The 21,899-nt window shown below is 38.1% G+C and overlaps 1 protein-coding gene across 1 annotated transcript in view; it reads right to left on the bottom strand.

The window, feature by feature from the left end:
* RP1 (RP1 axonemal microtubule associated) overlaps positions 1–21,651 on the bottom strand; it is a 166,073-nt gene extending 144,422 nt beyond the window's left edge. Inside the window, exons 1-5 of the mRNA XM_071449139.1 lie at positions 21,013–21,651; positions 19,476–19,647; positions 6,553–6,716; positions 4,512–4,598; positions 393–525 (exon numbers count right to left, since the gene is read on the bottom strand). Of these exons, the coding sequence (XP_071305240.1) occupies positions 393–525; positions 4,512–4,598; positions 6,553–6,716; positions 19,476–19,647; positions 21,013–21,651 (1,195 nt within the window). The remainder of the gene's footprint in view (positions 1–392; positions 526–4,511; positions 4,599–6,552; positions 6,717–19,475; positions 19,648–21,012) is intronic.
* Between the last annotated feature and the right edge of the window lie 248 nt (positions 21,652–21,899).

The raw sequence follows: 21,899 nt of genomic DNA, 5'->3' as shown, positions 1-21,899 counted from the left end.
ATAGCAGCTACAATAGTAACCTTGGAGCTATAATCCTCAGTTATTGAAAACAGAGTTTGTGATCTGGCTCATATGCTGCCTTCATGGTGGTTACATGTCTGACATGTCTTTACTATTGCCCTTGTCTTAAACAAAACATAAGCATGGAAAATCTTGCCAAACAAGGAATCCGTTTAAAGAATGTGTGAAATTTAAAGCATTAAAGACTCTCTCATTTCTTTTCCAGTGCTTTTTAACTTTTCACCTGACTATGCACAGTAACAACAGGAAAGCAAAGCAGAAAAAGTGTTGTGGCAGCCAAAAAGTAATAGAGGGCCTGATGAAAAATAATGAACTCACTTCTATCGACATCAGTCTGGGCTCTGATTTTGCTGATGTGCTATTGTGCTTACCTGGAAGAATAGGCTGACCCTGCTGGAAAACAGGAAGCTCCACAGATATTTCCCCATCAGCCTGGTCCTTGGCCAGCCATCGATGTGCAGGGAAAGAGAACTGCTCCCCTGAGAAAAGGTTCAGCAACTGCACCTAAATAGCACCAAGAATTTCAATTTAGCTTGCTGATCTCAGAGCAGATGGAACAGAACATGAAACATGTGGGATGCTGTTGAAATCTGTGCAGGTAGAGCTTTGTGGATAACCACAAAACCATGGGTTTGGAGCATTTCTGCTCCCTGGATCCAACTGCCTGATCTGACTTTTGGCTGAGTCATATTTGAAAGCTCAGGGCAGAGTAACTCAAGTGCAACTGAGAAAGAGGTTTTTGTCGGCTCAGGAGCACTCCCACAAGCTGCAGCTGTTGTTCCAGCTGGTACATCCATGGGGGCTGGCACTAGGTGGCATGGCTTACCACAGACAGGACTTCTCACCAGGAAGCTTGTCAATGCTTGTATCTCTATTCCTTATACTTTGGTCAGAACAGGAATTAAAGGGACAGGTTTTGATTCTTCAAAACTCCTTGTGACATAAATAAGCCATGGAAGTGCCCCAACTAGCCCCAACACCGAGGCCTACAAAATGCTTTACATTATTTTCTTCATGCCCAGCTTCAAGCATGTAGCAGAAAAAGGACCATATGCAAACCAGCTGAAGGAGGAAAAGAGGTTATTTTGTACTTCAAAGTATTCCTTAGTAAGAACTTCAGAGGCTTCTGTATATTCTAATAGTCCCTGATTATGCTAATTTATACCCATATCTACACTAGATTTTGGATCGGCAGAGAGAAGGGAAGACACTCCTACTTGTAGTTTCACTATGTGCTTTGCAGAATCTAATCTCCTTAATTTGAATATTGAACAAACTCAGATTTACTGGAAACATTTTTATCTCCTTTGCTGCTTGACTATTAAATTTAAAAACAAAGATTCATCTTGTCTGAAAAACCTGGCACACCTTAGCCTGTCGACGTCTGCTGATGAAGCCTGAAAGGGAAATTTGGATTAGCAAAGCAGCACCTCCGTGGGCATTTCCTGATTTGATATCATCTCAGGACAGATACAGACACAGAAACCATGGGACACTGATGGAGGACTAATGTGCCTAACTACCAGAAAAGCTCTGTAGTTGTATAAAATGCTCTTTTCCTTTTAGTTCTTCCTGAAAAAAAATGTAGTTTCCCAAGAAAGAGTGATGCTAAGTGTCCTCTTGTGTGAAGTCCAGAAATCAATGTATTCCTTTGTCTCTGAACCATAAAAACACTGTCTGTAGGGTTTGAATGTATTTCCATTTTTTTTTCTTTTCTTTGACTTTCTGCCCACAGTTGCAAAGAGGGAATGACCTGGTCCTGGCTGATCCTCCCTAAAAGACTGTACCTGATTGACTGAGATTCCATAAAGAGACAATTAAAACTTAAAAATAAGTAACTAAAGTGTTATTTACACAGAAGTGTTGGGGTTTTTTTAAGTTTTACTGTTGATTTCAATTAATATATCCTAGGTGGAAAGAAGGTTAATAATAACTTTTCATTTTTTTCTGTTTCCTTTTATTTTTTGTCAAACTTCCTCAGTCTCTCCTTTTTAAATGTCTGTCTCCAAAACTCAGTACAGCTGGAAAACCAATAGCTAGGTTTTATAATCAGGCAGTCAACACTTGCATTGAAAGAGATATAATCCCTATAATTCTATTAGGAAATCTCTTAGAGTGATAATAGTTTAGTCTTAGATATTTTAGTCTTAGATAGATAATATTTCAGTGTAGACATGAACTGGCTAGAGGTATGAACTCACAGAATCTTGCCTAAACTTCAGTTAACACTTCCTAGATCTCTTCCTTCTGAGTCATAGGCCAGGGTAAGGATAAGCGTCAAATAGCCACAGATTTTGAGCACTGATCAATGAATATTTGACTTCAGTGGGCACTCTGCATTTGATAGATCTAGATATATCATGAAATATAATTTAAACATTGAGTTTACCAGCAGCTTTTAAAGCTTTTCATAAACTGCAGTCTCTTAACTGAAAGATAAGAAGCTCTGGCACAAAGATGGAAAGGTTTCAAGCATGCATAGGATATAATTGGCACACAAAGTATCACATCAGATATTAGGATAAAAGTCAGATCCTTTAGTTTCCAGTCCAGAAACCTCTATATTATGCTTCCCAACCTGATCTTGAAATGCAACAACCTCATTCTCTTTGCTTTATTATATTTGCTTAACCTGCATCAAGATATTTTTTACATAAGGAGGGAAAAGGACTTCTTCTTGTCTTTTTCTTGTCAGAGACACAGAACGAGAAACATTTGCAAGGTAGCTGTGGTGCTGTGCATAGGGACCCATAGGCATCAGCCACAGATTTGGGGAGGACTTGGCTAGGCTGGGTTCAGTGACTTTGTGCGTTTAAACAAACTCCAGGCACTTTGTAGCATACAAAGATTGTAGAAGACTGTCATAGTTTGAGAGGAAGTGAGTTTTCTGGGATGCTGTGGTCAAGCTAATAGGTGTTCAGATTTGAATATTGGCACCTGGTGTGGCCACTGGGGACATGGATACGCCTCTGAGAACACAGGGGTTAAAAGCAGAGCATTCTCAGGAAACTTCTCTCTTGGGTTCCTGAGGGGAAAGGTTCAGCCCTCCCCTGCCCAGCTGCTGCTGCTGGGCGGGGCAGGGGCAGCCATGCGGCCGGGTGAGGTAGGCCGGGCCTTGGACAGAGAGGGGAGGTGAAGAGGCCCCGAGGATGGAAGGGTGGGAGAAGCACCAGGAGGCATCGGGCAGCCACCCACCTGCCCCAGAGAGAGCGAGAGAGAGAGCCAGCCTGTGCCTGTGCTACCTTGAAATTTGATAGCACAGCCGGGAGAAGGAGAAAGGGAGGGGTGCAGCAAGAAGGTGCTGGCAGGGCAGCGTGGGAGCCCTGAGCAGGCAGAGCTTGAGATTTTAACTTTTTTCTTGAATAATAGAAACCTTACAAATACTGATCTTCCTGGATCTGAATGAGAAGAGAGATAGAGATGAAATGGAGGAGGAAATGGGCAAGTGTGATGAAAGTTCGTGCAAGTGAAAGATGTCAGAAGAGTAGAGAAAAATCTTAGGTGGGAAGAGATGATGGAGTGGCCTTGGCTGGACTCTTCTTGTTATAGCCATGGACAGGACCATGTTCCTTGTGACACAGAGACTGCATCCAGGGGGAGGCAATGGCTGAGAGCCAAGAGGGTTCAGTGTTGAGACCCCCCGGCCCCAGAGGGTGAAATTTGGGGGGGACAGGTGTCCCAAAGGTGAGACTGTGCTCTTTTTGGAATGGGACAAAGCATCCTTTAAAGGACAAACCTAGAAGCAGCTCTGGTCCGTGTTCAGTGGTGAGAGCACTGGGCATGGAAGGAAGCAGTCACGATGGCAGATGTTCTCTGGGCAGTGCCATGAGTGACATGGAAACACACGAGGCTTCAACTGTGTTTCCTGGGGAAGCCCATGGTACAAGAAGGACTCCTCTCCTCTTGATGAACTGAGAATTGATTATCTAAAGGGTGGTGATGGACCAAGAGTTGGTGATCTGAGGGATTGATGTACTGGAAATTTGGTGGCGGGGAGGAGGAGGAAATGTTTTTGTAAGGTTTTCATTTTTCCTGTGCGTTTCTTTTTATATATAGTTGTAGTTTAGTTAATAAAGTTTTATTTTCTTTATTTCTAAGTGGGGGCCTGCTTTGCTTATTCCTGGTCACATCTCACAGCAGACACCAGGGAGAGTGTATTTTCATGGGAGCACTGGCACTGCGCCAGCATCAAACCATGACAAAGACCCAGACTGTAGCAGCTAAGTTAAGCAGTCTTCCTTGCTGCCCAGCCACATATTTTTAAAGAAATATAATATATTAAATTGCAAACAGGCAACCCAGACATCATAAGCTGCTTTAATTCCACACAAAACCATTACTTCATAAGTAATCCTTTAAATGAAGGTGAAAGCATTTGATGAGGCTAATATTATCCCAGGGTTTTTTTTTTTTTTTTCTTACTGATATTTTGAATCCACTATCATAGTGACTGCTTTTGGACAGATAAAATTCTTTCTCACTGCTTTTACCTCTTTGCAATGCCAAGCAGGGGAGTTTCCTGCATTTGTATGTCCTATACGGATTTTGTAGAGGTGTCCTATGTTCCTAGTATTGATCTGTAAAAGAAACACAACTAAGGAAACACAGAACATTTTCTTAAAAGGAAAAGATATGCAACAGAATTAATTTAGTAACTGTAAGGTGAGACTTTTGATTCAAGGAAATAAATATTCTGACATTTAAACAAGCCTTTCCAACAGATTTTACTTCAGATAATCCTTAGACATTTGGGTCTTCTGAAAGACAGCCCTCAAAAATCCAATTGGCCTGCCAATCCCATTTAAATATCTTCAGGAAGTTGCTGTAGTAATTCCTGGCTGAATATTTGCCTCAGTGGGAGATGAATCGAGACCATATGTATGACTAAAAAGCAAAAGTTTCTTGACCATAAAACTTGTCTCAGTTTAGCATCTATACTGCTCCAAAATTATTCTTGCTCCCATATACCTCTAAGTTTCCCCCTACCCCTCCAGGAGCGTATGCCTTACAATTTTTTGGAAACAATTGTGTTTAGCTTTGATGCTTCTTTTTACAAAAAATTTCAATTAAATCAAGTTAAAAAGCTGTATTTGAAAGATTAGCTTTTGGGCAGGCTGGATGAATATGTCCAGTACAGATAACAGGGCACTGAGGGAATAACTTTGTGTGAAGGTTATTCAAACAACCTTACTATGAACTTAAGTGTAGAAATAGAAAGCTTATCTTCAAGGAACTGGAAGTACACCATCAGTCTTCCTTCCTCACTGTATAATTTGTTTTGTTATAATGTAGGCTTGATTTTCTCTCCCGTTGTTTTCCGTAGAATTAATTTTCATGTTTTCATTGACATTGTATAGATGGGTGTGAACTGAGCTACCTGTATCATGAATTTCCCTGAACTCAGTGTTATAAATGATAAAGAGGCAGAGCAGTGAGGGCAGACTACAGTTATGTGCAAATACAGTGCACTCAGAGAGCCTTTTCTCTTTCTATACATTTCAGAGTAGGTTCACCTTAATTTTATTCAGTGCTGTGGGTCCTTGCCTAACAGGGGAATCCTAGATCTCAAACAATGGGACTGTCCTCCATATTTTTGCATTTAAAAGTCATCACGACTTTTAAATGGTGAAATTAATTTCAGTAATGGCAACAGAAAACAGCCAACAACATCTGTAGTGAAGAGGGTCTTTCAATCTGTCAGAACCTGCTTACTTGTTTCATCCACTCCTTTCAAACTGGCTGCTTTTGATATCATGGATGGAGAATGTCATTCTGTATCAGGGGTGCTGGATTCTCCTGAGAAAAGGGATAAGAGCTGCACTCCTGCATCCCAAACATCTATAGGGTGACAGTGGCAAAGGTGACCTCTTCATCAGGGCTGGCATCAAACACCTTTTCTCAGAAGGGGAGTGGCTACACTGGATACTAATGATAGAAGAACCTGTTTGTCCTATGGCCCTGTAGCAGACACCTGTAGACAACCCCTGACAATCCTATATACACACACAAACTATGCAGATTGTGATAAAGGACCTAGTCTGGCTCACCTAAACCATCACCATATAAAACTAATTGAGGAAGAATTTGTGTAACTGGAAGCAGAGGCAGTTTCAGACTGATTTATTATAGGTATAAAATTTGCCACTATTTCAATAAAGCAGCAGGTGTTTAACAAGGTTAAAATTTTACTCCATATCCTAATTCTTCACTTCCTCATTTAATTTTTAATATTGTAGCCCTGTTTCAAATTTGCAAACTAAAGAAGTATCTGTTGTATGTTTCTAGGTACTTTCTTGGGCACAATGCAAATAAAACAGTAGTTCTTCAACAGACAATAAGCATGTTGAATCAAATGAGCTTTGGATAAGTGATTGGGAAAGGATACTAAATTTAGCTCTACATTTAAGTCTTGTTTCTCATTTCTAGATATGAGCAACATACAAAAAGCTGCCATTTTATCACATAGAGTTTGAAATGTCATGCGATCTGGCAGGAAGCAAGAGGGCAACACAATGAATTTATATTACTTACTGTGAAGATGTCTTCATTGCCTCTCTGAAATAATTTTCCCTTCTCTCCATCAAGAAAAATAGGACCTGAACTGCTACGATCCCCATACAATGCAATATAAACCCTTGAGCTTGTTCCTGCAGATGGCACATCACTGGTGAGGACTGACACATTCCATTTCCTAGCTATCAAAAGATAAAAAGACTTGCTGAATTACTTAAACTCAAGATTCTTAAATAAAATGCATTTTGGTAATCAAAATTCTAAGTAATAGCATGTCAATGAATACAGAAATATGTGTCTCACAAAATTACAGCAGGCAGATAATGAATTTGCTATGTTTGGCATGACAAGAAATGTCAGGTTGTATTCATATCTTTTATTCTAAATGTCCTTTATGACCAAATTTCAATGAATGTAGATCACCTTTCAAACACAGTTTTGAAATATTGTACTAAATATGGGGTTCTCCTTGCTTTGGAAATATCAGCTCTACTCAATGCAGCGCTGTGTAATGACAGCTTTGACACTCATCACTTTAAACATTAGGGACCCTGAAAGCAAATTAGCTCTGCTGAAAAAGAACTGTTTAAGAAAGGATCTGTATCTCTGCAGAGGTGTGATCAGCTACACAGATGTAGCAGCTTGTTTGGAACACACTGAAGCTTTACCAGCGCAGGAAGGACTTTGATCTGTTGGAGAAAATCCAGAGGGGGCCAGCAAGCTGATCAGAGAGATGAAGAACCTCTGCTAGGAAGAAAGTCTGAGAGAATCAGGTTTATTCGGCCTGGAAAAGAGAAAGCTTCAGGGTGGCCTTCCAGTAACTGAAGGGAGCCTACAGGAAAGATGGAGAGGGACTATTTACAAGAGCATGGAGTAACAGGAAGAGGGGCAATGGCTCCAAACTGAAAGAGAACAGTTTTAGATTAGATATTAGGGAAAAATTCTTCACAGTGAGGGTGGTGGGGCACTGGAATATTTTGACCAGAGAAACTGTGGATGCCTCATCTCTGGAAGTGCTCAAAACCACCGTTGAATGGAGTCTAAGTGGAAGGTGTCTCTGACCACTGCAGTGGGGGTGGAACTAGATAGGTCTTAAGGCCTCTTGCAACCCAAACCATTCATTCAGCTGAAATTAGCTGAATTGATTTCCTTGTTTTGCTTTGCTTGTGTGTGCACCTTTTTCTTTACATATTAATCTTTATCTCAACCCATGAGTCTTCTCTCTTTTACTCTCTCCAATCCCACTAGTGGGGAAGTAAGCAAGCAGCTGAGTGGGGCTTAGTTCTGACTGGGACTAATCTGTGACACAAGGTGAGAAAATTTTATTAAATATTCCCCATAACTCTTACAGTGGATCAACATTGCAATTAGATTAATGATATTTTATATCATTAGTGCTATAAAAGTCAAGGTACTTGTTTAATAGTGATACATTAAATTAAATGGTCTTCTTCTAACATCCTTATAATTAAGAGAAATATACCTTATGCATTTCAGAAGATTAGCAGAAATAGAGAAAATCTTTGTATAGGAGAAAACTTGAGAAAATGTCTGATTTTGTTGATGGATACCAAGGAGGAAAAAGACTTTTCTAAGTGAATTACAGCGATGGCTTTGGGACATGTGTGTATAAACTAACCCTGAGTAGGCTGAGGATGGAAACTAGAAAACATTCATGACAGACATCGGAAGCAGGAGTCAAGCTCTAGACCATCTCTCTAGTAGAAGCTGTAATGACTACAGAGAAAAAGATTTAAAATGAGATTTGGTAATAACGTGGAATTAGTTATCTAATTGTGTAGTTTCCCTCTCACAAGCAGCTAAACTAGATAAACTGAGAGTCCCTGCAACTGTGATCTATATGTTATGTTGGCTGTTTCTTCTTAAATTACAGCAAGATAAAACTGAATTCCTTCCAGATGTATGGCATACTCTCTATAAATCCCAGAATGCTTGCTGAATGCTTTTCTATCCTGTTAAAGTATCTCATATTACTCCTCATGGTGTTCTTGCCTCTGTCAATCAGTATGTTCCTCTAGCATTGTGAGGTTCTCTCTTCAGCCTTCTCCAATCTTAACTATGAAAACAATTTTGTTTTATCTGTGCATCTCAGACATCTGATATTCTCTATTTTTGCTTCAAGTTGCACCAGGGGGAGTTTAGATTGGATTTCAGATTGGATAGGAAAAATCTCTTCACTGAAAGCGTTGTCAAGCACTGGAGGCTGTCCAGGGAAGCTGTTGAGTCACCAACCCTGAAACTATTTAGAAGATGTGTATATACAGCACCTGGGGACATGGCTTAATGGTGGACTTTGCAATTCTGGGTTAATGGTTGGACTCAGAGATCTTTTCTAACCTAAATGATTTCACAATTCTCTGATCTTCCCTGTACCACTAATGAATAGATAAACCCTATGACAGTATGGTACATCTCACTATCAACCTTTTGTCCTGCTCTGAGGTGGCCATTTTATTCCTTCTCTTTCAGTTAACAGAAATAAAAACCAAGTCTTTCAGTTAATATTCATTTCACCACTTACTGTGGTCTCTGCTAATTGTATCCTGAGGGAGTACCTCACATCTCATGTTTCGAGTGCTTAGTTTGCTCAGTAACCCTCAGTAACTCAGTAATAAGGATCTGATTAAAGGCTCCTGAACCTTGATCTGGAAACACTGAGGTGTTGTGAATGCAGCACAGAGTGCTGTGAATCCAGCAGAAAGACTGGGAATGTTGGAGAGATATATAGCTGTTAACTCACCTATAATTTAGACATTATTTACAGCACAGAGTGCCGTATGACATTCAGATGGATTCTAGCAATAGAAAAAAGGTTGCATTTTTCAAACAAAGGTTTTATTTCTGTATCAACATGTAAAGGGATGAAAAAATACCATTGAGACTCTTCACTTACAGCAGTTCTAAAACAAGTGAAGGAGGACACCAAAAGAAGTGGAGATGGACAGAAGAATGTCAGAAACAAGGGCAGTATAGGAAATAACACACAGCTATCTGGTGTGAAATACATTAGACAATACATCTTGCTTTAGAGTTATAGCATTTGTTTATTACATAGTATACACCACTTCAAACAGAAATATAACATTCATTTAGGGGGAAACATATCAGCCACTGGACTTCTAAAAAAACTGAGTCCTTCTAAGTTTCCTAACTGTGCTACAAACCCCTTTTGCTTCACATCCAACTTCTACTTCCCTTCCACGTGCCTTCTGTCCCACACAGACACAATCAAAGCCTCTGGGCCAAGAGGAATTTGCGTCAGCCTTTTATTAGGTCCCCAATCTGGATAACCAAAGGATCATGACCCAGGGCTTATCACAGCATGTACATACTAGTTATTCTAGAGAGGGTCTTCAACAGTACAGAATGGCCAAATTCTCATTCTCTACCTGAAAAGCAGCACCTTCTTTTTTCAGGTATACCTCTGACTTCATTAACAATGAAGAGGGGTACTGTGCAGTATTAGGAATTAAAATCTAACCAAAAAACTGAAGCACTCTCCCTAATCACAATATACATTAAATATTTTCCAATTTTGTGTGTTACATCATTTACTGAGAATTGTAAACCATATATAGGTGCTTACTACATACATGCAGTATTAAAACATGCTGTAAACAGGTATCCGAAATAACTCTAACTACAAATTGAAAGATCCTGGAACATATTGCATATGCCTTGGATTCTCGAAATACAACATATTTACAAAAAAAAAAAATCAAAGTAAGGAAAAAAACCCAAAACAAAACCACAAATACAATCTCTAAAGTATAGACAGAGGTTATGTTAGAACACACAACTAAAACTTTCAGTGTATGTAGAACAATTTAAAGAGTAAGTGGTGCTGTCTCAGAAGGAAATATGGCAACAGCAGTCAGGAAGTCCATTGCAAACAGTCTCTGCTCTCAGTTCCTAAATATGCCCCTTTTCTAGTGTCCTCTGAGTTAAATAGGCATCCTTATTTGGTGTCTGGATGATCCTACATGGAAAAATCTATTTACTTACATACATATTCTACAACTGGCCTTTAAAAATCTCAAACAGCAATTTTATAATGTGTATGTATATAAAATTAACATGACTTCTGTTTCCTACTTGTTAGTGTATTACAGCATTTGAATAGTATTTCCTACTTTCCATTTTAAATTAAACAGATCTGTTGATTTTCTTCTGGGAAAAGCATTTCTATTGAAAGGCAGTTTTCAAACTCCTTCTCAAATATCCTGGAATATAAAAATCTTGGGCAGGTATTTCAAATTTCAGTTCTCAGTTGAAAAAAAGCAGCCAACATTTCTCTAAAATTAGATTATTAGTATGCCACTACCTCTTAAAAGATAATATTTCACAGAAAAACTGTTTCCTAGCCAAGAAATCATTGCCTTGGAAGTACAACTTTTCTTCGCATAGTGGTTCCCATAAAAAATTAATTAATATTTGTATTTCAGCACTGATATACAATTGTGACTTATTTTTATCAAGTTATTCACACTGGGAGTTTTACTGGTTGTGCCATACAGCAGTTTATTATGTAGTTGGGGTTTTTTTTCTGAAGATGTTTTCACTAATCTAATATAATGGAAATTCCAAGATGTTTATTCCAGGTCTTTCTCATCTTTACTGTTTCCACTGTTCATTGTAGAAGAGCAAACTACTTCTTCTTTGTCTTCTTCTGTAGGAAAGGCATTTTTGTTTTTCAGATTTTCAGAGGCTTTATGTTCAGTGCTATTTAAGGAAGCGTCACACGTCAGAAATGTTTCAGAGTGACAGGTTTCTGCTGAATCTGCCAACATGGGAGAACATTTTTCTCCAACAATGTAAATTAAATTTATTCTTAAGGTTTGACTTTTTTTTGTCTTTCTATTGGGTAGCTCAGTATTTGTGCCTGTGACAAGATCACTGGGTATGTGTTTGTATATACTAATTTGATAATTTCTGTCTTCCATGGGGTTTGCATTCATATCCTCTGTAATATGTAACTCCCCTAAAACATTTGTGTCTTTCAAAGTTGAGGATGCAAGTATCCCAAAGTTACTAATGAAATCTAAGGTGTTATCAGCATAAAACCTATTAGAGATATTATTGACAATCTTATTGATAGAGTTATTCTTCAAAGTTACATGATTATTTTTGTCTGTCAGGTCTTGACCTGACCATTCTAAATGTTTACTCTTTTTGGCCAACAAATATGGACCCAGCTGGTTCTCAATATCAGATGCCTTTTGGTAGGCATACCCTCTCTGTTCCTCATTAATTGGTGTTACTGTTACCATAAGAATTGGACAATGTTGGCCACATATTGCATGGAGTCTATCCAGAGAATCTTCTTCACGAAGAGCACTTCTATCAACATTACTAACACTGGTTGGCTGAGACTGTATGGTTCCAGCATTTGAAGGATTTTCCAAAGGATGCACCTTGTTATCAGGTAATCTAAATTCTACAGATGAAAAGGCTGGAAAATTGGTGTCAGCCTGTGTGGAAGTAGAACCTACCATGCTTGATGGATTGGTCTTGTCTTTGTTTGGTGCAGGAAGGATCTTGCCATTGCGACTAGGTTTGCCTTTTGTATTTGACTCATCCTGAAAGGGGTCTGAATCACTATTATGAGGCATATTAAAGTAGCTGCAAAAATTTTCAGGGGGTTTTACCATGTCTTCAAGTTCTGAAGAAGGGATCTCATCAAGGGCAGGGTACTGATCCAGGTTGCCAAAGTGAGAGTATGGGACTTCATCACTTTCAATTGATGTTGTATCCAAATTACCATACATTCCAATCCGTTCAGGTGGTGACCTTCTTATCAAATGATTTTCTTTCAGAAGCCATTTGCCTTTATCTATCAATATTCCTTCATCTTCGCTAGCCTGAATGCTAGGTTGACAATGTTGATTTGGAGATTCCCCTAAACAGTCATTAGCATAACTTGTCTCTTCTCTGTTAAGAGCAGATTGTGGTGTTGGTAAAGGAGTATTTTCTCTTCTTGATATACTGTCATCTTTGTTTACTTTTAGTGGATATTCTTGTGATGGTAGTGAGGAATGTGAAAATCTCTGCGCAGAACAAGACATAGATTCTTGAGAAAAATAAATTATTTTTTCCCCCACTGCAGAGTGGAATCCTTCAGTATCCGCTTGAAATACCTTCGACATATAAGGAAATCCTTTATGAAAGTCAGGCTTAAATGAAGCTTCTGTCTTGCCATAGAGTCTTTCAATAGTTCTCTTTACATAGCCAGTATTATAATGTTTTTCAAGTGCTTCCTCCCCACTTTCATTGGTCAAGTCACTGGATGCTCTAAAGTTATTATCACTCTCTTCAGTATCTGGTCTGTAATCTGACCAGTCTGAAGTAGCAGGACTTTTTAAGCATTTTTTTAATTGAGAGCTGTCAGAACACATTTTATTCTCCAGTTCTTCTACTTGCAACTTCTGTTCTCCTTCAGTCATGTCACATTCTGTAACTTGCTTTGATTCATAACGAAATGATAATGGAGAGACTGTAGATAACCTCTCAGAGGTTTCCTCAGATATTTCTGCATCTTCTTTGTCACCCTGTACAGAATAATCCTCATTATTATATTCTAGAGAGGTTTCAGCATCTAGTGTAACTTGGTTTTTAGGGGTTTTGTCAATATCTGATGAATTTGGATCAACATCCTCATCTTCACTTTTATCACTACTAACAGGAACAATGCCTTTTTCTCCTTCTAACTCAGAAGTATCCTGGTCTAAAATACAATTGTTATCATTAGAAGTTACACTATGAACTGTGGAGTTAGGTTCTACTGAAGATTCTGACTCTTCATTTGTGAATGGTATATCTTGAGTTTTTTCATATAGGCTACCAGGCATTTTTTCATTTCTTTCTGGTGTCTCTATAGCTGATGGAAGGCTACAGGTATTTGAATTAGTATTGGCAAATTCACCATCTAGTGTTCTGGGAGCAGTCATGTCTGAAGTCTCTGCTTCTTTACAAAGATCCCTCTCTGTATCAGAACAGCTTTCTGATTCCCCAGTTAATTTTAGAGCTTCTTCAGAATTGACACTGTCCATCACAGTACAAGGCTCAACTGTTTCTTCATGTTCATGCAAATGTGTATCATTCGGAATTTCAGATGTGGGCACATTCTCATGTGTGGAGCCCCGCTTTTCAAGTTCCTTCCTGAAGTGTACTAAGTTATTTTCTGTTGATTGTTGGAGATGTGAGAAGACAGCCTTCAGCTCACCAGCTTGTTCTATAGTTGCAGTTTGTTTCAGACATTTTAACTGTGTAAATATTTCAGAACAGCTACAGGCATTTTTTTGCATATCATCTGTGATTGTCCCAATCAAACTCTCTCTCAGATTCAGTAAAAGTAGCCAGGCTAAGAGGGCATTGGAGGAAGAACCAAAAGCTGCAGGAGAAAGATCCGAAAAGCTGCAAGATTTTCCAATGCATCCACTATGTCCTTTCTGCAGACCAAGCAAGGCTGATTGAAGTTCATGCAGCAACATGCTAGACATGCAATTATTCTGAACTTCAATTCCAATTTTCTCACTTACAATTGTGCAATCAGCTTGAACAGCAACTTCAGATCTTTTTCTTTGACATAGGTTGGTAACTTGAATGTCAAGTTCTGCCATGTTTTTATCATTGTCATGTGCTTCATGAAACAAATGCAGCTTACTATCCTGATGAAATTCCGACTTTAGTAAATAGTTGGCTTCTTCTAGTATAGATGTATTAGAATGAATCAAAGAGTCAGATAGTCTTTCATCTGAATCTTTGGCTGAGTCTTCTGAAATTCTCAATTTACCAATAGGTTTTAAAGGTTTTTTTGTTAGATTATCTTCAAGTAGATGCGTTTTTCCAGTTACATGCACATTATTTGTCATAAGTCTAGCTTCTTTTTCTATAGAATCATCTGTACTTTCTTTAGGAAAAGAACAAGCATTGCTATTCTCTACAGGCCCTTCTTTTTTCTTTATAGGGGGTAAGACAGAATTTGAGAAAGAATTTTTCAGCCAAGTTTGGACATAGTTTTCACGTGAATGCTCAACAACCTTCTCTTGAAAATCCTCCTGGTTTAGAGCCTCTAGTGTAATGACACTCTCTAACATATTTTTCTTATTTACACCTTTACCTAGATTTTTTTTCATCATCTTTTGCTTTTTCTCTTTCTTTGACTTTTCTTTTTCAAAGCTAAGATTTTTTGGCACTTCTGACAATGGCTTTGAAGTCACTGATGAATCAGGTGTCTGTTTGAAAGAACTGGTCATAAGGTGTGTGCCTTCTTTCTCAGTACTAAGTGTATCCTGACTGTGTTCAGATTCATTGTTTGAGGCAGCTGTCTTCAGACCATCTTCACTCTTTGCAGATGAAATGATACTGCTTTTTTTGCCTGACTTCAGTTTTACCTTGGCTAACTTCTTGTTATTACTTCCTTTTTTTTTATTAGATGATGGTGATCCATTTTGTTCCACTGAATCCTGGTGATCAAATTCATCTTCAAGATATAGGGTTTTGTCTGAATTGGCAGACCCATCATTGTTTTTTACAAAATATTCAGATCCTTTTTTCTGAGGCATTTCAGAATATTTATCCATAGTCTCTGTTGTGGAATCCTGTGTGATATGCAGTCCCCCACTTCTAATTATCCCTGAAATTTCTTGGTGCTTATCTTGCTCTAGAAAGCTAGATGATTTTCTTTTCTTCTTTTTCTTTTCAGTGAAGGATGATGCAGACTCGTTGTTCTCAATGGGTGTTGTCTTCATAGATTCAGTTGTGACACTGGTTTGATTCTCACTTTCAGTAACAGTAGGAAAGAATCCAGTTGTTTGATTTACTTTCTCAGTAGGACTCTTACTGCGTGGAGATGCCATCACTTTCATTTGGCTATGTCCAGCACAGGCTGAATGCACTGAATCTTGAGAAATACCTACAAAATCAGCAGCTTGGCATTTTATTTCTTCTTTTGACTGACATAATTCTGAATATGTAATGAAAGAACTCACTGATCTTTTTATTTGTTTAATATCACATGACCTATGGATGTGATCTGCTGTACCTGGCCTAGCTGTCTGGTAAATTTTTGACAATGGCATGAAACCACTGATGTCAGCTTTGGAGGTTGATACTAAACTACTGTATGTACCTTGTTCCACAACTGATTTCTCCAATATATTCTGTACCAATTCATCCTCATTAGGCACTTCTAATGTCTTCCTGTTTGTGGTTTCTATTAACTCACTACTTTTGTGGCTTACTTTAAAAAGCATTTCTTCCTTTATATTTTCTGAAGACAGCTTTAATAAACCATTGTCACTCATCTCATTAAACTTTGGATTACTGACACTTGATTTTTTTCTGCTTGAATGAGCTACCATGCAATACTCAGATGTTTTTTCTCCATTCTGTACCTCCTCACTGTAGGAAAACTGTCCTATTGTCTTCTCTTGAACATCTTTCTCAGATACCAAGGTGACACTTTCTACTACTGCTTTCTTTTGTCTAACACGCCTTGGCCCAGGGGTGGGAGGCCTATAAAAGCGAGGCTTGATATTTTCCTCAGGTACATTGCTTACATCTAAATCTGCAGAATTGTTCTTCTCAGAGACATTACAATCAGCAGTTTTCAAATCAGATTCTGATTCTTTTTCTGACACTTCCTCATTGGATTGCTGTAACGAGTCTTCCTCTCCTTTATTGCAGCTCTTCAAAAATGGAGCATCTTTTGGATTTATACAGTCTGATGTATTTACTTTGGATGAGCAGTCTTCCACATTCATTGCAGAAGAATTGCAGATGGAGACATTTTTGTTATCAGAAAGGCCAGCACGACTTACGGTGGTTGTCCACTTAATGGTTTCTTCCTCTTTAATTTTGAATCGAACTTTCATTTCCACTGTGATACTGCCATCTTGGTTAACATGAACAGACTTCTCAATGTCATCTTGATACTGTGCCACAGATAAGTCTTCACCAATAACTGACTGATTTCCTCCTATCCCATTATGGCTGTCAAGAACATAGGAAGAATCTGAGTTGTTATCATTTGAGTTGTTATCATTGCTGGATCCTTTATCAGAAGAAACTGAGAATATCTGAGATCTTGAACTAGAGTCCATTTCAGCTCTCACTACCCATAATTACATTGAAAGAATACAGATTCATTCAGTAGACAGAAAGTAGAGCAGGCAAGTACCATGGATAAGGATCCAGATGATGAGACAGTGGACAGGCAACAAAGGAAAAGAAGAAAGGAGAAAAATTAGTATTAAAGATGCTAATGAAGTGTGTTATTTTACACACTTTTTTTATTTATTCTGCATTAGAAAGTACAGAAAAAACCCCCATGGGTAATCTTGCTATTCATCTATGAAGTTTTCAGAGAAAGAAATATGAGAAAGTCTTAATAAAGAATTAAGCATTTAAACGCTTGTCCACTTATTTTTATTTTACAATAAGTTCTTTCTAATGCCAGAACTACAGTCTTATTTGAAGCTCCAAAGCCTAAAAAAAGTACTGGATGACCTCATTTTATACTTAGTTGAGAGCTGAGGTTGTCTTGAGCTTTTCAAAGGATTCATAGGTACTCACTTGTTTGAGTTTCGAGCTACCAGCTTTACTTCCTCTTCATGCTTTAGTGATCATTATATCACTTCCTCCTAGTTCTTACAGTTATCACTAAAACATGTCAGTCAAGGTCAATATATATGTTCTTGGGCTTAATCTAACAATCTACAGTACATTAGTAACTACTCTTTGTAATGTCACTGACATGTGACAAAAGGGTTCATATCCAATCCTCTGACCTTCTGTAAAGAAGGAAACATTGAAGTTCTTGAACTCCTTGTAAAATCTGAACTTAAATCATGTCATTCTGGAACACATTTATGTGTCTGTACTGTAGAAAATGTGCAAAACTCAGTAAAGCCTATGAGAATACTTCTAGACTTCAGTGATTTTTGAATGTGGCCCAAAATGTGTTAGCATACACAATATATTTTCCCACAATATATTTTGATTACTCTGCAATAACTTGGGTCTTTTAAAATTTTTTTCTTATCTCTCCCACATAGTTATCACTGAAGAGTTGAGAGCTAAAACAACATGAGTAAGAAAAAAGTTTTGCTGTCTTCCAAGGTCTTCTTCATGTGCGAGGGAAACAGTGCAGGTACACCCACAAAAAGGTATGAACAACTGCTACTGGTATCTAAATATATATATATAAATATATGATCCACCATTTAATAGATAGGTTTCACTTGCCAAAAGCATTTTAACACATATAATATTAATTTATCTACATTTCTTGAATTTAAGTTTGGTTTTTTACATGGTTTCACATCAATACTTTTACAGTAATATATTACTGTTCTGGAAACATGTCTATAACTTGAGGCAAATGGCTTTACCATGAACTGAATAAGAAACAAAGGCTTGTACTAATTTTTCTAACACAGACCAGAACTTATTCTTCACAAAGTAAAAATGTCACCTTCCCTGTCTCAGGAAATTGAATTGGAACAAAGATCCTGAAATTTCACTTTCCATGCTTTCATTTCATCAGTGATATCTCCTACACCCCATATTTTTTAAATTCTCAGGTTAAAGACAAAAAGAGGGGTTTTTTTCCTCCCTCCTTCTGTGATTGCTGTTGACTAAGAATTAGAAGCAGGAGATAATCATATTCAATAACTCAGGTTTTCTACAATTGCGAGACTGTCTCAAAGCAGAATCTAGGTAGGATTTTTGTTTCTGCAGATCTTTCATTCTCAAAATGTTCTTATTCATTCTCTCTTGACTCATTAGTTATGCTCTGCAAACAGGTCTCAAGCTGTGCAAGTCAAAGTACATGAAGGCTGAAAAAAACTTAAATTAATAGCCTGGTGAGGAGATAATAAACTGCAAGGAATGTGAATGGACCTCCCTCAAGAAAATGGAAATCAAATGTCATATATTAACGTGCTCCATGACACTGTCAGGGTTACTGAGGAAAGTCCCAGTACAGTAACAATTACAGTGTTCCTTGGGTTCTCCAGTACAGCATGAAGCTGTAGCAAGAGTAGGCAGTACTCTGGATTAAGGAAGTTCCTGCAGACAGCACCTCAGCCCTACAGGATGCTCTAATGTCAGGAATTCCCATAGGATTTAAAGCTCTGGTACTGCAGGATTTTGTTTCCCTTAGGCTATTCATCTAGCCTGACTTCTCTCCAAGAGCTCCTCATGTTCTGGCTCATCCACTGGCCACTTCACACTCTTCCTGATCTTATCAGTGTGATCCTTCCTGATCCTTTTCAGTGGAGCAACTCAGTGAGTAACCAAAGAGAAAGTACATATTTGTGTATCTTTTCCCAAACTTATTAAAAAGTATATATAACAGCCATGAGGATCTAGGAATGGACAACACTCTGTTTAGGCAAAAGCAGCTTCAAAAACATGATGAATTTGTGAGTGGATGGATGCTATACTAATTTTCCTATTTATGCAACAAGAGAAGAAGAGTAAGTCATGACAAGCCAAACCTCCACTTGTTAAGTTCTGAAAACCAAAGAAAAGTTTTGCCCAAGCAATTCAATGAGACCCTGAAGTAGCCTGAGGTTTTACTTTTACCACTGTTATTATTAATTCTGACAAAAAAATTAATAACAATGGCAATCAAGTGAATTAAAGTGAAGTATACTCATAAATTTTCATCCATGTTCTAAGTCTATCAGAAACAAAATATGCATAGTAGCTGAGTACTTAGCAGAAACTTGCATTTTAAAAAGAAAATTAACACTTTGATCTTTCATAAGCTTATAGAGGAGTCACAGAAGATATAAACAGTTTCAACTGGCCTTTCTGAATATCCTTGATCCTAGTAAGATTGTCACTGTTTATGTCTTATGCTGAGAGAGATAAACAAATTATTAAAATACAAATTAATTCAAAGAACTTACTCTTTTCACTTTCTGACTTGGCATTTGCTTTTGGGTACACACGATTTCCAATTCCAAGCAATCTAGCAGGTCGCAAATACCCAAGGGATTCATAATTGCTTGGTTTAAAAGGCTCTCTCCCCGCTGCGACTACAGCTCCAGAGCACAATATCAGGGCCTGAAGATTAGGAACCTGGAAAAAAAAGTAACATTAAATTCTCTGCCTTAGTAACCACCAAAAATAATGTAAGAGGTTCATCTCTTTCAAGCTGTAATATCTTCACTCCTTAGTCTCTACATTCATTTGCAGCAGACTATTAAATATGCATCACAGCATGGAATTAATTTTTCAATTCCTATAAGGCAATTCCTATTTCTGTGAGGATGTATCTAGTTATATGAATATAGTGGATAATTACTTCAAGAAGCAACTTGATCAAAATTTTCTTAAACAGATCAAAATTTTCCTAAAATTTAAGCGTTTAGACATGTAATTTTGTTTCATTGTTGCACAGTGACTGCTCATAGTCATGAAATATGAATATGCTTTTGGAGGTAGGTATACATATGAAGACATGGAGGAAAAATTTAGAATACAGCGCAAGCAGTTGACTCATACTTCCACAAAGGAATAGGACACCACCATAGAGCATTATACTTTGGAAAAGACCTCTGGAGGTCATGTAGTCTAACCCTCTACTCAGAGCAGATCTGACTGGATCAAAATGCTCAGAGCCTTGTCTGACAGTTTTAAATGTATGTTCCAAAATATATTGCAAATTAACACTTACAAACTGTACTTCACTAACTTGTAGGTAATATGGACAGTTTCCCAACCTAATATACAATTTCAACAAGTGAAGGGCAAGCAGAAGATTTCTTTTGAACTCTTCCAGTTCTGCACAGATTTCTCTTTCTAGGTATCTGCTAAGTGTAACCATAAGTGTTTTTCTGTGGTTAAACAACAGACGGAAAAAACACTGAGATGAAATTATACAGACAGCACGTGAGACTAAAATCTGAATTATTAGTGCTGCACCATCCAAGTTTAGAGGTACAGAACCTGGTCCATGGTTTGAAACTATGATAGGCAATCAGGTGTCAGAGTTCCAAGTCATTAATAGCAAACCACTCTGCATTTGTGCAATGATAAAAATGCATGTAGACATTAGATACTCCTTACCATGTTCTAAAACATTAAGAATCCCAGATAAATATCATTAAGACTAAAGGAAGATCTCATGTAAATGGATAAAAGTACAGAATTGGGAGCATGCCTTAAAAAGGTCTGAGTAAGAGGAAAAAAATTGTTTTTTTCTCTTTTGCTTAAAATGAAATGTGTCCTCACTAACTTCTCTCTGTTCACAAGATTCCAGTATATTTCCTCCAAGCCAGTAGCCCTTCTGAAGGGGGAAAAAAGCATAGAAGGTAAACATGAAATCTAGCACATCAGATCATACATTAGGACCACGTTTCAATCATGGATACAACTTCTTTTTTATTTAAAATATACTAGAAGAAATCCTAAAAAAAAGTCAGTATTCATCCTTTCTCTTACCTTTCTGCCATCAGTAGTATAGAGCTTTGCAACTGGATATTGCATTAACTCACTCATATAATCCAGAAAGGCCTCAAATGTTTGTGTATTTTTCTTTCCCAAAACTATGGTGCGCCTAAGTCTTACATCCCCATTTTTGAAAACAAGCATCTTTTTGGGAGTTGTTATCCTGCTTTCCCGATGGCCAAACCCATCTTCATTCTGCCTTGCTAATTGCACAGCTCGCCGACGAGCACTGACGGGCCTGCTGATCTGCCAGGGCAGTGGCTTTTTGCTGGCCTGTTCCAGGTTAATGGGCTTCATTTTCCTCTGATGGGAACAAATATAGGATTTTCCATCTTCCAGATCCTCCAAATTGGTGATGCTGTGTCTCCCTCTTGGTGTACTAATATTCCTCACTCCAAAAGGTAACGGGACCCGTTTGGACAAACTGTCCAGCAAGGCATCGAACGTCTTGTAAGACCTGCTATTAACAACCATTTTGATTCCATTAAACTGGGGATCTCCGCTTTTATAGAAACAAATCCGTTTTGCCACAACCGGTTCGGTAACGTTGAAATGGCGCGCAGACAAACTCTGCTCACTCTCGGAGGAGTTTGGATGATTTGCTGAGTAACTGCTTGAAGGTGTTTCACTCATTTTGACAGCAATCTGGAAGAAAGAGGAGATGGATGTAAAACTTCCTCTGTGACTGGTAAAAATATGATCTACATTTTGAAAGGTGCAGGAAGAGGATTTATGAGTAACCAACAGCAGCATGTTGTGCCAAAAATCATTGGATTTAAATGGATTCAAGCTGTTATCACTAAATTCCACAAAGACTCCAATACTGTCAGATTAACTTAGCATAGCTCTACTTGCAAGTATTCCCAAAACTCTCCAATGTA

Source organism: Agelaius tricolor, unplaced genomic scaffold, assembly GCF_023055355.1.
Source record: "Agelaius tricolor isolate 1412-34295 unplaced genomic scaffold, bAgeTri1.0.p SCAF_2, whole genome shotgun sequence".
NCBI lineage: Eukaryota > Metazoa > Chordata > Aves > Passeriformes > Icteridae > Agelaius > Agelaius tricolor.
The sequence above is the reverse complement of the archived record's forward strand: the minus strand, read 5'-3'. Positions and strand labels throughout refer to the sequence as shown.